The 17,036-nt window shown below is 37.8% G+C and overlaps 1 protein-coding gene across 1 annotated transcript; it reads right to left on the bottom strand.

Moving 5' to 3' along the window:
- Positions 1-109: 109 nt before the first annotated feature.
- Positions 110-8,305, bottom strand: LOC107796515 (DDT domain-containing protein DDR4). The gene is made up of 11 exons (XM_016619300.2): positions 7,948-8,305; positions 6,646-6,756; positions 3,494-3,580; positions 3,372-3,409; positions 3,177-3,258; positions 2,888-2,994; positions 2,667-2,820; positions 2,496-2,588; positions 2,241-2,355; positions 1,748-1,790; positions 110-918 (listed from the first exon to the last, which is right to left on the bottom strand). Exons 1-11 carry the CDS (start codon positions 8,050-8,052, stop codon positions 465-467), a joined length of 1,389 nt encoding a protein of 462 aa, XP_016474786.1. The 5' UTR covers positions 8,053-8,305; the 3' UTR covers positions 110-464.
- Positions 8,306-17,036: the final 8,731 nt, after the last annotated feature.

The following is a 17,036-nucleotide window of genomic DNA, read 5'->3' as shown; positions in this document are numbered from 1 at the left end:
AAGTGTGTGCAAGGCAAATTCAGCAACAAGCCTAAGCTCAGGAAACACTCCTTCCGCAGATAACTGGCAACCAACAATGCGTAAAAGCACATGGCTTTACAAAAACTAATGAAAGCATTAACTACACTTACTGCCTTCCATGAGTTCACAGACAATTTTCTGAAGCCATGTTGCTAGATAACCGTATACCCAAAATTATGACCAAGGTGGTGACAACTGATTTGCTTTTACAGAAAAGTAATGAAGCATTAACTACGTTACTGTTTGAACCAAAACAACTACACTTTCTGCCTTCCCTAAGTTCACAGACACTATTACTATATATGCAAAATTATGACTAAGGTGGTAACAACCGGTTTGCTTTTCCAAAAGCCGTACTAATTTGGCTCGGAAGGATAATCAACCAAACTGTACCAAAATAGAGATCGGTTCTAATGGCATGTCCTGTTGCAAGTGCGTCCTGATCAGTTTTCATCTTCTGAATCAGGAACGACAACAGACTCGGCAGCAGTATTAACAGTAGGTCTTTGCCTCAACCTATTTTTCGCACCCATATGAGTTGTTTCTGGAACAGCAAAGCCATCAACTCCAGCTAGCCGCTTACTGTAGCGACAACTGCTTGGCCTATAGTCCAAGCGACTATTCTCCTTCATTGACTGCTTTCTGTTGCCAGCTATGTTAATTTCTTTCATTGAGTCAGTATCATCTTCATCAAGATCAGCTTCATCAACCTCATCACTGGTATCATCAACGTCATCATTGCTTCCTTGAGGCTCATCACTCTCAGTTTCACTGTCTGTGGCATCACTGCTTATGGAGTTAGATGCTGGAGAGGAATCCAGGGAATTAGTTCCATTCCTAGGCACATGCTCATTGAGTTGAGTTTCATTTGTTGGTTCTTCAATTCCCTTCCGTTTGCTAAACCACAAATTATTTGCCAGTAAGCCAAGGTTATGATCCGAAATGGATAAAAATAGTTGTGTCATGAATGGAAGAAAAATTAGCCTTGGGATGTAGATGAAATGATTCAAGTCAAAACTCAAAACAAGCTTTGACATGAAAAACAATTAAAAGAAAAAAACAAAACAAAATGGTAACTCTGAACCATTACTGCAACTGCAGGTGGTTTCATAGTGTTCAAATATGCTTTAGAAGAGAGTTTGTACTCAGATCATGCAAAAGCACCATAAAAGCAAAGCTCATTCTTGTTGACAAGAGTTCATATATGGGTGGATACCGCCAATTGAGATACAAGCAGTTAAGTGGGGTACATTAGTAAAGTAGGTTTGAATAGTAGCGGGAAAAGGGAGCATGAAACTAGGCATTGATCCTGAGGTGGCTTCAGTAGGAGTTCATCAAATTTTGGGGCAATGCAAATGATCTGATCATAATTAGTGTCAGAATATGTTCCACAAATGACAAGGCATCACATGGTGTAAGGCGATGTGATTAGATTCACATTTCAAGCGGGACAGGCTTGCAGATTCAGCAATTAATCCTAGGAAATTTTGGAAGTTTCCAACCTAATGACCTGGTTACCTCCATGGCCCAATCATTCAGCAGGACCTCATTTTAACAGCTTTCAAGAACTTACCAACTATGATAATAAGATATTTTCAAACTAGAGAGAAAAACAGAGCCTTTGTGTTGGATGAGTGTAGTTGATTGAGTGACATGGAGAAACTGTGACAATGCCTATAATATCACCCAAGATACGAAGAAGCAATGAGATACTAGTAAGACTTACTTTGTTACTTGTATGGCCTCATTGATTGCTCTATCAAAATCATCTGCATATGAATTTGCACTTGCATAAGCATCCACAGTTTGGAACACTAACAGAAAATCATTTGGACTTATATACTATCTAATTATGCTGCAAATATTTCCCAAGGTCTCCATGCTTTCCCTATGTGCCATGCTCATACAAAAGTCTCATTGATATCTTCTAACATGATTTGAAGCTTACATCTCATAAATAGGCAATCCCATGTACTAAAACCATGCTTTAAACTTACGGAAATAGGATGAACTAATATAAGAACCTCCAATGATAAAGATGTTTACGTTTTCTGTAAAAGTGAAACTAAAATTTCCAGAAATAAAACTCCCTAAAATTTCAAATATGTCACAGAAATTCAGGCCCAAGATAAACTTTATTTGTCTTAAGGTATGGAATCAATGAGGGAATTAATGATACAATCAGAAAAGATTGATTAACAAAACAAATTCATATATACCGCATCTGTAATTGACTGGCCTACGCATCCTGCAAGAACGAGGAACTGCAAGGTTTCTTAAGCCTTCTACGAGTCTTTGCTCTCTTTGCTGTCGCTTCAAAGCCATATCTTTCTTCTGTAAAAGGAAAACATCTATATGCATCAGGAGCTCATGATGAAAGCAGAAATATTTCTGCATAAATTTCCTTGGAATCCTCAGCTTATAGAACCAAAAGAAATAAGACAACTCGTATAAACAGTCTGAAAGAAACCAACCCTCTGAATTTTCTGAAGAGCAGGAATAGCATGAGCTTCAACAGCCTTGCCCACATCAGCTTCCCATTTAACTTGACTTGATGAAAACTCTTCCTATCATTGATAGCAACAGGAATGTGACGACTATTGAAAAGTTGAATCGTTTGGAATGAAAGAGAATTGTTGCCTTACCACAAAATTTTGAAATTCTTCAAACGTAGTAGCAAGTGTCTCCCACTGAGAAGTGATAGCTGATATGCTTTTCCTGTCCTTTACCTTTGAGATGGATTCAATTTGACAAACTTCCTTGTATAATCTATGACCAATAGTTTCATTCCCATCATACCTGTCACGAAATGTCGAGCTGTCAAAGGCATACTCGCATAGCTTAATGTTACACATTCAGAACTTACCAGAATGAAACTTCATCTCCATTGCCCCCAAGCTTCTCCTTACGGAAAGCAGAAGCATCAGTTTTACTTTTAGTTTCATGGTTAATGTAAGATATGGCGTCATCTTGCTGCAAAGACAAACGATAAATGCGAAATCATTAAAAGCAGCATTCATTAATATGTTAAAGAGAAATCAACAGCATATATGGTTTCATCCAACTTTTGATTGCTATTGCTGCATGTTGATGCAGAAGAGTGAGCACTAGAAAAAATCACAGAATTCAAGGAGAGGGAAACACAGATGCAATACATCAGCTCGAATTTCACAAAGTGCTTTAAGAATAAGCAGGCGAACTGCTGGGTCGAGCGCCTTGTATGTGGACATCTCCTCTCTGAAAAATAGAAACAGAAGCTGAATGAGAGACATCTCTCATCAAAGTAAACCTAATCTTCAGAGCAGTTTCATTTCTTGGGAAGGGAAGAAAGACGGAGAGAAATATGGTACCCCTTTTTTGCAGTCAATGGAAAAGTCCCTTCAGCAACCTGCAATGAAATGCCAAAAGGAATGGAATGAAATCTTCATTTCTTGAATCAAACACATACCAGTCAAAAGCTAGAATCACCTACCCATGGCCACCACATTTCAAGTTTCTTGCTTAATGCTATCACCCATCCATTAGAAACTTTCAGTAGTTTACTCACAGGAGGTATCCCCTGAAGAAATATGCAAATCATGTTAGAAAAAGAAAGTCAGGACAAAAAATATAAATACGTTAGCAAGTTTATAATTTCAGAATGTCTCTTACAACCGGGAAGGGATGAGATTATTTTACTTGAAAATAGAGTGGGTACTTTTAAAGATAAATTTGGGATTGGGACATAAAACTTTAGACGACTCCCTCTGTCCCAATTCTCTCGCTAACTTTTGACTTGTCACAAATTTAGCATTTGTTGAGAAAAATGGGTAGTCATAGTTTGACTTTTATATAGTAAATGAACATAATAGAGGATAAAGATGAAAGATATAAAGTGGGCTTTGAAGCAATTGAATGTTCGGTTTAAGGAAAGTGGACAACAATTTGGGGCAATCGAAATAAAAAAAGTAGGACAAACATTTTTAACAGCAAAATTAACTAAGAGTTTATCGGATAGTTACTCACAAAATGCACTGCTCACCTTCCTAAGACAACTTACAAATTTTTTAAAAGTGATTAGTGTACATTCCCCTTTTAGAAATTTCTAAAGACTCTTGTCTGAGCTATTTATTTTGGAAGTTCCTGTTGTTATGTAGCTTATCATATGATAAACAAATGTTGCTAGCAACTTTTCGTCACCAATCAGCATATGTACAATTGCATGAATTAATCGTATCCTCTGAAAAGGCAGAAATGCTATCAACATCATCACTCAGAGCACCCATTTATCATTTATCTTTCAAGAGTCTGTCTATTGTCTAGGAAAATCTTATGCCAGCGCCCAGCAGGCAAAGTCATGAAATTGGCGGTCTGAACTACAAACTGCTTTGACTCTTTTTAAGGATCCAGGCTGCCATATGATACAGTCCCCAAGTCATGCTATGCTATCTATAATACCGAGTCAGCAACGACAATGTCTGCATGAATCAAGCAGTGTTCATCTCATCAAATCAAATTAACAGCTTGGAGTACAAAGTTTTACTTCCATGTCTTTTCTTTAGTAGTGTGTATCCTAAGAAAATCTTAGCCTCAAAAGTATAGAGCTCGCATTGCACGTTAGAAAAAAATGGTTGTCAACCCAGTCATCAAAATATTTGCACCTAGGGGTGGGCGTTCGGTACTTTGGTACGGTATTTAAGAATTTCGATATGGTATTTCGGTATTCCGTTTATCAATTGTGCATACCGAATACCGTACCAAAGTAGTTCGGTATTTTCTTGTTTGGTTCTGTACGGTTACGGTATCGTACCAAGTCTTTGTGAACAAAAAAGTGGTGAATTCTAATTCATTAGGAATCATATAAGAATACAAGATCAGTTCATCTGAATCTACCCTACAAGCAACTGTGGTTTCTAGATATTGCAGCTCGGAGAAGCATTGAGAGAAAGCTAAGTGTTCAATTTTGATTAACATAAAAGATCACTAATTTCGTTATTTTCTTTAACCAAATAATCCAAATTCAAGAAGACTCACGAAACTTCCAAGGGATTTCTGCGAATAGACTGGTCCAGGTGCATACTGTTTCAATTCCTAGCCATCATAGCAATTAGAACCCTTTGGAATAAATCAATTCTAAGGACAGTTAAATCCTCAGCCCACCAATCAACAATAGCCTTTGGATTTGAAAATGTGGAGGAATTCATCAAGCTAATAGCATCGACCTCTATTCTACCTGACTTGCATATTTCGGTATACCGAAGTATCGAAAGTTCAATACCGAGAATCGTACCGAAGTACCGAGCTTTTGAAAATTCTATAACGAATTAATACCGAACAACCGAAGAACCGATACCATACCGGATTAATTCGATCCGGTCTTACTTTTGCTTTTTTGGATTTTATGCCCACCCCTACCCAACATGCATGACACTTTATACAAACCCATCCAGTGAAGAGAAAAATGCATTTTTCCTTTGTAATATCTCAAGGGACAAGATTACTTGCTCCAACTTTTACTAATTTTTTTCAATTCCATGACAAGTAAATCTATCAAGTTGGTCAAAAAGAAACAAGTTCAGTAAACCGATTTTTTATCATACCTCCGGGAACATGATCATTGCGGCAATTTTTATCAAAAATCAGATTATTCTTTCTTTTTTTTAAACAGACAAATTATCAAGATGATCAGAAATGCATGCATGGAGAAGAAAATATACAGATCTACGCTGAATGCACATAGCATAAAGAGACCCTAGAAAATATAACCACCATCATAACTCAGTCTGATATCAGCCCAGGATTTCATGGCTAGTATAAGCTTAACATATGAACATTTCCAAAACTTAAAAGGATTTTGTTGGTTGTTAGTTGCAGCTAAAATTTATAGAAAGCAACAAACTTAACTAAGAATCATAAGGTAGTCAACATGGGAAGCAACCTGAAAGAAAAGAAAGAGCATAGTTGATCTTAGCATGCCCAAGTTAATGCATGTAGTTGAACTTCAAATCCAGCAGCAATACTTTCTTCTGACGTACATGGACAACTTTACAACTCTAACTACTCACTTTATCACAGTGAAACTCACAGCTTCATCATTCTCTCATTTTTATTTTTATTTAAAAATTATTGTTGTGTACCAGCATTGAGAAGGTGCTGTTGGTGCGTTTACATCTTAGGATTTACCTCACAAGAAGAATAGTGAGCTGAGGAAATCAAGCATGGCATCTACATTAGTTGCAAAAACCATATTGCACCAAAGGGCAAAAAGATAACAACTTTTGCTTAAGGCAAATTACATTTTCATATTTGCCATAAAAGATTTTATGGTTCCTTTTCCTCCAAATAGTCTATAAAATGCCTGCTGGAATGGTGTACCAGATATGGGAAGTAACCTTGTCTAGTTTCTTTCTGTGCCGGGCTGCTCATGAATTCTGAAGTTATTTTTGGCATGGATGTTCAGAATCTTGAGGTTAGTGTAAGAAAAGACAGTTGGCATCCTCTATGTGCATTCTCTCCTTTAAAGCCACCTTGAAGTAGTATTACAGAACTAAAGGTACTACTAGATCAAAAAGATGGTGGAAATTAAAGTGCAAACACATAGTTGTATGCACACAAATAGTAATAAAGATAACGTATGAGCCAAACCTTCAGAAGCATGATATGCAGCTGAGCAAGAGTATCATTTGGCTCAATGAGGGCTGTTTCTATCTCCTCGGCTGAAATTTTCAATTTGATTTTGAGCACCGGCTCAAAAACCTATCAACATTTAAAAAGAACTTCAAGTACCTTCAAACTAAACATTCAACACATTTATATGATGTACACAGGTATAAATAGCAGAGTGCCTTTATAGTACATGTACAAGTATCAAAAGGAAAATGGCAAGCTCGTATAACCCAGTTATGCAAGTTTCAAATGCACATATGCAATTTTACACTCAACGCCAAACTATATCCACTGTCAGATCAACATTCAACAGTCATTGTGATCTTACATAGCAATAATAAATAATTTCATTAATTGTTAGTTGCAGGTCAAAACCTTCAAGTACCTTCAAAATGTACATTCACTGTTTATACAAGTATATGTTTAAAAATTGCAGTAATCCCAACAGAGTTTTAAGTTTTTTCCACTGTCAATGTATAGAGAATGAGTAGAGCTTAAATAGAGAAGTGAAGATTCATATAGCTGACTCCAACTTGTTTGGGACTAAGGCTTAGTTGTTGTTATTGTTGCACTGTCAGTATATAAAATTTTTATACTATCAGACCAAGTTAACGTACAACAACAGGTAAATCTTTATAGCAAGCTTGATATGGTTAACCTGAAAAATAAAGATATAACCTACTATATCCACTTAAATTGAAATGATGGTGTAAAATTCTTTACATTGTCAGTGTGTATAACTTAAAATCTATCCCAATATTATGAACAGAGTTACCTAGCATCTGTGCTGGTGGGAAGTAGCAAGTACCCGTGAGATTAGTAGAGGTGGGCGCAAGATGGCCCGAATACTACGGTAATCAAAAAAAATCATCCCAACATTATACAATACAAAGGAAACAAACGATTATACTACTCATTTAGCAGGCCATACAACCATCATAACAACACATCACCATTGTCAGGCCCATATGGGTACATATGGATTGAAGCCACCACACCCAGAAACTCAAAACTTATTAACCACAAAAATATATCCACATTCCACAAAACCCTCAAATACCTTAAACATATACGTGTATAAATGTACATGTACAAGTACGAAAAGAAATCGAACCGAGTGGCATCTTAGCCACATCTAACCTTGCGTGTAACATGTACAATTTATCCACGCTCATTAGGTGGATATATAAAGTTGTTTTGTGTATATAAGCAAGCAAATAAGTCAACTATGCAATTCTGGAAGAACAAAAATATTAACTTCTGAAAATGCTAAAATCTTACGTTGAGAAAGTTTAAAACAGAGGCTAACTCCCACCGTTGACGGAGCCTACAACGTACGAGTTCCATTTCCGACGTCAACTCCGGCGCAAAAACTACTATTTCCATGTCGACGTCGTTTTCTCCTTCGTCGTAAACCGCTGGTCGCCGATAAGTTGATGAGGAAAATCGGATTTTGAGAGAAAATTGTTATTGCAAGAGTGAAAAATGATGTTTTGAGGGCTTTAACTTTCCCGCCTAATTGCTTTACCTTAGGGTAAAATATTTACCCCTAAAATAGACATGACAGACGGGCTAGATCCAAGTTCGGACCCGATTTCAGGCTCAGGTGCCGAACTTTTCAGTTTCCTTAGCCATTTGACTGAGCTTTCAAAATTTTCTTTATTTTGAAAAATATATTTGTCAAAAATATATTGGAAACACCATTGTAAAGGAAGGGGGTTTTTAGTTTTTTACTGTGAAAGGCTTCCACTAACCAAGTAATCAGCCGTATATCGAGCACTTTTTTTGTAACGCATAATAATGTATTTAAATAATTTAGACGCAACGTATAAAGAAAAAATCATTCAATTTTATTTATTTATGTGTTGTAGACAATAAATTTGCGTCGAGAAAATAAAATTAAAATCGAAAATATCGCAACAATCGTAGTATTTGATTTCAAATATTTTGAGTGTTACAATCTCTATGAATCATCTAATTCTTTCTTCCAATAGTAAATAAATTCAAGGGTCTTTGAGCTTGATCTTGAATCTCTATTTGTTTCCACGAACGATGATCTTGTCCTTGAGCTTGAGCTTGACTGCTTGAACTTGATCTTGATTCGTTCTTCGTTCTTGAGCTTGAACTTGATTTCTTTAACTTGAACTTGATTGCTTGAAGCTTGAAACTTGTAGAGAAATTTACGGCGTTTGATCTACGGGCCCTCTCTTGCTTCTTGTTATAACTTCTGATGGTGCCTTCTAGCTTTATGAAGATCTCTATTTATAGTTGTAGGGAGTGGTATGGCTCTGCGATTTGATTGGTCCGTTTGAACTGACCAATACCATCCAGACACTTGGCATGATTTAATTGGCTCATTTATTTGACTTGGATTGCCACATTACGTGACACATGTCATGATTTCATTGCTCATTTACTTGTCTTGGATTGCCACATCACTTGACACATGGCATGATTTTATTGGCTCGTTCTTTTGACTTGGATTGCCACATCACTTGACACGTGGCACGAGCCTGGGCTTTAAGACGGGCAAATAGCCATTTGGACCTTGGGCTACTGAAGTGGGCTTATCATTTAATTTATAGTCCAATTAAATGGACTAGCCCAACACATATATTGGTTTTTAATAATTAGCTCAATTTACTAGCCACAATATTTATTTGGACTAATGTCTTGAATTTAATATGGTCCAAATTATTTTATGAATTTAAATTCAATAAAATTTAAATACTTACAAATGCCCCCTACTTCAAGACTTATCGTGGTATAGACTTTGCAATTTTTTCACGATTTGGCTTTAAGTACTAGTAAAAAAAAATACAAGTTAATCAAGCACATGAGGCAAACTATAATTTGTCTAGGAATTACGTGGTCAATATATTGACTAAACTTATATACTATGATGCTAGGAAATAGTTCCACCATTTCACGTGCAAGATGAATTTGGAATCTATATATATATATATATATATATATATGATGCTAGGAAGTAGTTCCATCATTTCACGTGCAAGATAAATTTAGAATCTTCTACGGATCATATTTGAATTGGAGTGTAAATCCACAACTAAAAGAATTTAAAATTGTTGATAAACTTTCTGCTCAAGATTATCCAGGAGAGTTTTTTTTTTGTTATCTCCTAATCAAATTAGAATTCTTGCTATGTGTATCTTTTGAGATTGGTTAGGATCCAATGACAATATCCATTTCCATGTAGGACTTAGCCATTTACCCAATTTTCATCCCTATAAATAGAGGTGCATAGCACTGTTTTTGTACCGTGCAAATTTCCTGTCAGCAATTTCAGAAAGTTGGAGAGCTCTCTGTATTTTCCAAAGTGTAATCTTTTCCTTCTTTCATGTCACTTTTAATATCAGTACAATGTTATTTCCTTTTGTACTATTCACCTTTTGTTTCCAGCATGTCAATTTAATATCAAGTGCAATACCATTTTTGTTCTATTTACTTTTCCTTCTTTCATATCACTCACGTCAATTTATGTACTTTCAATACCTTTATGCGAGAAACACCCAACATTAAGATATGCTTGGACTTTATCACAAACTTTATTTCATGTTTCTCTTTTTTTTTAAATCGCACAATAGGTGAATGCCAAACTCCTCTTAGTGCCTTTTTATGACATGTAGTACTTTATTTCTCTACCTTTCTTCACTTTATATAGATTAAGTGGGAGAGCCTTACAAATCTTTTGTTTGAAGATTTGACTTTACGTTATCTCAGGTGAAGACCCTTTCTCCATCCGAGCCAAAGATTTTTTTTATTTTATCTGAAACGAAGATCATAACACGTCTGAGCTAAAAACTTACTTTGTCTGAAGCGAAGACCATTACACCGTCTAAGCTAATGACTTCATCTTGTTTGAAGATTTAACTTCATTTTATATGAGGCTTAGACCATTACACAGTCTAAGCCAAAGATTTTACTTTTTCTTAGGCAAAGATCATTACACCATCTAAGCCAAAGACTTTATTTCTATATGAGGCAAAGACCATTACACAGTATGAGCCAAAAATTTATTTTGTCTGAAGCGAAGACAGTTACACCGTCTAAGCTGAAGGCTCTATTTTGTTTGAGGATTTGGCTTTACTTTATCTGTGACAGTTACACCGTCTAAGCCAAAGATATATTTTTTTATTTTGAAGATTTGATTTTACTTTATCTGAGGCGAAAACCATTACACAGTTTGAGCCAAAGATTTTACTTTGTCTGAAGTGAAGAACATTACACCGTTTGTTTGAAGATTTAATTTTGTTTGAAGATTTAACTTTATTTTATCTGAAGCATAGACCATTACACCGTCGAAGCCAAAGATTTTCCTTTATCTTAGGCAAAGATCATTACACCGTCTAAGCCAAAGATTTATTGTCTGAAGCGAAGACCATTACACTGTCTAAGCTAACGACTTCGTCTTGTTTGAAGATTTAACTTCATTTTATTTGAGGCATAGACCATTACACTGTCTAAGCCAAAGACTTCACTTTATTTGAAAACTTGACTTTCCTTATCTATGGCAAAGACCATTACACCGTCCAAGCCAAAGATTTATTGTCTTAAGCGAAGACCATTACACGGTCTAAGCTAACGACTTCATCTTGTTTGAAGATTTAACTTCATTTTATCTGAGGCATAGACCATTACACTGTCTAAGCCAAAAACTTCACTTTATTTGAAAACTTGACTCTCTTTATCTATGGCAAAGACCATTACACCGTCCAAGCCAAAAAACTTTGCCTTTTTCATGCTTAGTAGATTAGTCTTAAGATATGGCACATTATATTATGAATTTAAGGCCATGAATATCGCATTTCTAAGTTAAGTGCTAATAAACACTTTTCTCTCTTTTTGTAGTGTAAACATGGTTTACTTCATAGACTCAAGAATTTCTTCCTCTAATTCGCCATGCCTTATTATTTCGGACCATAAGGGAAGCAAGGAGGGGACAAGGTTACAAGTTGATAGGTCACTAATCGGCCAATATGCTGCAACTTCATGGGTACCTTTGAGGGATCCACCTTATTTGGCAGACTGGACGCTTGAATACAATAGTTGTCCTCCCAAGACATGGATGCTTTGCACCACTACTCATCATGCTCGGAATGTTGCGAGTACCTTACCATGTTTGGGGCGTCGAATTATTAACAAGGAAACTTATTGGGGCAATGATTTGTCGTTCGGCGGTGAATTTCATAACGTTCCTGGCTACTGGGAATGGGCAGAAGACGTCTTAAGTAGGTGTCGCTTGTCATTGGAGGGTGCAAGAATTTATGACGCCGTATATGCTTCACTCTTCACATATGATCGTAATACAAGTATTATGCAGTCTTTATGTGAGGCATGGTGCCCTGTTACCAACACATTGCTTACCTCTGCTGGAGAACTATCTATATCACTTTGGGATTTATATAAGATCGGTGGTTTGCCTATAACAGGATCTCCTTACGAGGAAGTTGTGCCAAATGTTGAAGAGCTTACATGCACGTACGACAAGGGGAGAAGGTTCTTCCCCTGACTTGTGAGCATTTATTTAATGCCTTCCATCGGCTCCGAGAGGGAGATAGCAATGATCCAAAGGTTTATGCGAAAAAATGGGTAGAGTTCTGGTGCAGGAAGACAATGAAGTATGCTCAGCCTCCTTTAAGGAAGGAAAAGAAGTCTGCTCGTTTGAAATCAACGCACAATCCTACCAGGGTCATAGAGGATGCAATTAATTGGTCGACTGTTGAAGGAGCTTTATTCTGTTAGCTAAGAGTTATGGATGACAAGAAAGATGAGACATACTTGGCTGCTTTTCTATCTTGTTGGTTATGTATTTTTGTGCTTCCTTCAAAAGATGGTGACTTCATTCGTCCTAGGACCTTTAAGATCGCGTGTCAACTTGCTTGTAAGCGAAGAGTCAGCCTTGCAGTCCCAGTCTTAGCCAGAATATATAAGGGTTTGAACGAGATTTCAAAGTGCTCGTTGCTTGATCCTGCTTAAACTTGCTTTCCTGCTCATTATGTGTATGGTTGGTTAGCCCAATACTTTAAGACTCATTTTCCATATGCAAAGGGTTCAGTTGTTCCTCTCATGGCAAGGTGTTGCTAGATATTTTAGGAAAGAGGAAGCAAGGAAGCGTATTCATAGTGGAGAAAATATCATTTGGACTTCGACAATGCCCCGCAGATCTGGTCCGCACCACTACTATGACGATGGTAAGGCAGATGAGTCCGAGTTAAATTTCTTTATGAGTATTCGCTCGAATTATCTTCCTTTAAGGGATGGAGTCAACTTTATTATTGAACCTTACAACCCTCATCGATTTAGCCGCCAATTTGGTTTTTATCAAGATACCCCTGGTCTCTTGGAGCAAGATTTTCGTCAGGCCTTATTAGAAGAAGGGTTAAGACTTGCGTGGATTTGTGTGTTGACTAGATCTAAGTCGAGGGCAGTATTTCCTCCTTTTGGGTCCAACATGAAGAAGTTTACATCGTCTAACTATAGATCTTGGTGGGCAAGGGCACATGGAAGCCTTCTTGAAAACCACTTACCATTTTTGATGAATATTGTTGAGTCCATCACAAATACCATTCAAGACCGCAATGAGGATGTCTTAGTGATTGATAAGCTTCCAGCTTTACAGTTTAAGGTTGTTGAGATGCGCGCAGGCAACGGACCCATGCTACACAAAGAAATTCGAAGAGATGAGATCCTTGCTCCAGCTGACAAAGGTCTTATTCAATTTGGTGTAGTCGTTGATGTCTCTAACAAGCGCCTATCCCAAGAGGAGAATGATAGCATCAAAGGAGATCAATGTTGGAAAAAGAAAAGGCCAAACCCAGAAGGGGTTGTAGAGGTCCAAAGCATTGATAGCCCTTCAAGAACACTAACAGCTCAGAACGAGAAGGTAAAGGAAAACATAAACTTTTTATTTTTTGTTATCCATGGCCCCCAATGGCTTTGCTGAAGTGTTCTTACATTTATTTATTTATTATCATTTTTTCAGGCTAATAACACTGGAGCGTTGCAACGAGTAAGGCCACAAGATAGTGGTGAGTCTATAGCAGGACCGAACCCACAGAAATCATCTTCCACATCCAAGGCAGATCAAGAGGCAACTTCTATTTCTCATGATGGAATCAGGGCGAAGTTGGGCTCTGATTTGCGTGAACGACCAACAATTGCAGCTTTAGTTTTTGATGGAAAGAAGGTTGTCTTGGATATCCGAAAGGAGTTTATCTTGAAGCTTTGGACTTCGATTCAACGTAATCTAAAAGGCAACACTGCAGACAATGTATCTGAGCTTGAAGAAAATACTAAAGTGATCCTTGAGGCAATGGGTGGGGATGATGTGGATATTTCCCCTTTGAGAAACCTATTAGAGTCCATTTTTGAGCTTGATGCTTCATATAACAAGACACGCTCGGATTTATCTAAGAAGGCTGAAGAAAATGCAATATCAGATGTTGAGGTACACCTTACAAATGCCATGATTGAAGAAGAAGAAGAGAAGGTTAGAGAGGTGTCATTTATCCGCCATTCCCTAGTTACAGTGAAAGAGAAGATAGAGAAGCTCCGTGAAAAAGAGAAGAACTTAGAAGCCCTTTTAGAAGTCGCTGAGAAAGAAGTTGAAGAAGCCAAGTTAGGAGCCTCAACTATTAGAAAGGAGTATGATGCATGTTGCACTGTCTCGTTGACTACTGATGACTTGGCCGATTTGAAGAAGAAGAAGAAATACTTGGAAGCTATGCTCAAATATTTGGCCAACTACAAGTTGTGCTTAGATTAGGCTATAAACACTACTTTATTTGTTGTTGTTTTTTCTTCTCGCATTTGATTGTTTAGTAGATGTTCTCATCAGCAATAAAACTTCTCTTGCTTCACTTTATGTTGTGTGTTCTCATTAATGTTCCCCTTTGTTCTTGACTTTTTTTAGTGCTTTATGGATTCGAAGCCTTGACATGCTTGCAGATTTAATTTAAAGAACTAGCCAGTTTGAACACTTCAAATTGATGATGTAACAAACCTGGCAAAAAATCAACTTGATTTAAAATCGGAGACTTCTTATTAAAGAAACTACAATCATTCCATCAAAGACCTTAATTTGACATAGAGGACTTGCTCCCGCTGAGCCATCAAGATAAGATGGAGAGTTCAACGAAAGAATACATGTACACCCAATTTTCAAGTGTCAATCAAGTGAATCATATTCCATCATATCTCATTTGAAGAATGACTTGGGTAATATGTATATTTTGAACTCATATGATTGAACTTAGAATGAAACCCTAAGCTGTCTACGTACCTCGGTGAAGAGGATCAAGTCATTCCATACTTCGAAATGGGTGAGTTTTTTTTTCTTGCCTAGGCCGCCTCTTTCGAGGTTTTCAACCTAGCGGATTTTTTTTTGATGTCCTAACTTCTGCCTGAGCCGCCTCTTTCGAGGTTTTCAACCTAGCGGACTCTTTTTTTTGGGACATACATAGCTTAGACTCATGTGGGCCAGGAGTGTAGCAACATGCAGTTTAGGCTCGTGCGTCAAGGAGCGTTGCAACTTCAAGGATAGTACTTCTTCAAAAACTTGCCATTGATAGGGCCGATCCTCATACCATCTACATCAACCAGCTTGTAAGCCCCATTTGAGTAAGCTTCTTGTACGACATATGACCCATCCCATTTTGAAGTGAACTTCCCTACAGGTTTATGGGAAGTAATTATGGGTTTTCGTACGGCGAGGACTTGATCTCCTACTTGAAAGGATCTCGGGCGAACTCTTTTATTGAAGGCGCGAGATAATCGAGCTTGATAACATTCAAGACTCTATTGAGCTTCCAATCTCTTTTCATCAAGAGCTTCCAACTCTGCTAATCAAAGTCGAGCATTTTCTTCATCAGTGATCCCTTATTGAATAGCCAGTCGTAACGAAGGTATTTGACGCTCAAGTGGCAAGATGACTTCGACTCCATAAATGAGTGAATAAGGAGTCGCCTGTGTTGGCGTGCGGTGAGTCGTCCTATATGCCCATAGAGCTTCTTCCATATGGTCATTCCAATTTCGTTTGGATTTGGAGACGACTTTCTTTAACAAGTTGCATAGAGTCTTGTTGAATGCCTCAGCCAAACCATTGGCGGCGGCATTGTACATCGAAGAGTTACATTGCTTGAAGCCAAAGAGATCACAAATCTTGTTCATCAACCTATTATCGAATGGCTTTCCATTATCCATTATTATGTAACGAGGAATGCCAAAGCGATAAATAATGTTTACTTGGATGAAACTTGCAACATTTTCCTTCTTTACTTCCTTAAGAGCAATAACTTCAGCCCATTTTGAGAAGTAGTCAGTTGCGGCCAATATGCATAGGTGCCCACCAGAGGACTTTGGCAGTGGTCTAACAACATCCAATCCCCAAGCGTCAAATGGCCAGGATGCAACAGTCGGGTGCAATATTTCAGGAGGTTGATGAATAAAATTCGCATGGAATTGACAAGCCTTGCATCTTCGAGCGTAGTCCAAGCAATCTTTTACCATCGTTGGCCAATAATATCCTATCCTTTTTATATGGAAGTGGAGCTTTGGTCCAGACTGGTGTGACCCACATACCCCAGAATGTGCCTCTTGTAAAGCTTGGAGAGCTTCTTCTTCTCCTAGGCATCGCAAGAGTACTCCCTCGAACGACCTTCTGTATAGAGTATCATTGTAGTAAAGTAAGCGAGGTGCACGACGACGGATTTCAGTCCTTCTCCTCAGATTTTCTGGAAGTATCCCATAACATAAGTAGTCGATAATGGGTTGTCGCCATTCTTCTTTCTCAACTTCAGAAACAGCAACAAGATGCTTGAGTTCGTTTTCTTCACCTTCAGCCTCATTTGGCGGCGGTACTACCCATTTTTGGCAGATAGTAACTTGCACTTGGTCAGGCAGGGCTAATGATGAAGCTAGAGCAGCTAAAGCATCATCCTTCTTATTTTCTTTCCTTGGCACATGCTGAATAGTCATATCACTGAGCCACCCCATCAACTTTTTAGCATAATCATGATATGGGCGTAGTTCAGGATTTTTGACCTCGTAACTACCCAAAAGCTGATTGACCACTAACTGGGAGTCACCAAAGACTTGCAATTGCAATTGCTTCATATCAACGGCCATTTCAAGCCCAAGTATTAATGCTTGATACTCAGCGACATTGTTGGAACAGAGTTGTGTCAAGGTGAAGGAGTAGGGTAAGACTTCACCTTGGGGAGTGACAAGTACTACGCCAGCCCCGGCTCCCCCACGATGCGCAGCACCATCAAAGTACATCTTCCATGGAGGTTGAACTTCAATGACCATTGCATCCTCATCACGTAGTTCATCAGTTAACTCCCAGTCAT

This window comes from Nicotiana tabacum, chromosome 1 (genome assembly GCF_000715075.1).
Source record: "Nicotiana tabacum cultivar K326 chromosome 1, ASM71507v2, whole genome shotgun sequence".
NCBI classification, from domain to species: domain Eukaryota; kingdom Viridiplantae; phylum Streptophyta; class Magnoliopsida; order Solanales; family Solanaceae; genus Nicotiana; species Nicotiana tabacum.
Note: the sequence above shows the minus strand (reverse complement) of the source record. Positions and strands in the feature narration are given on the sequence as shown.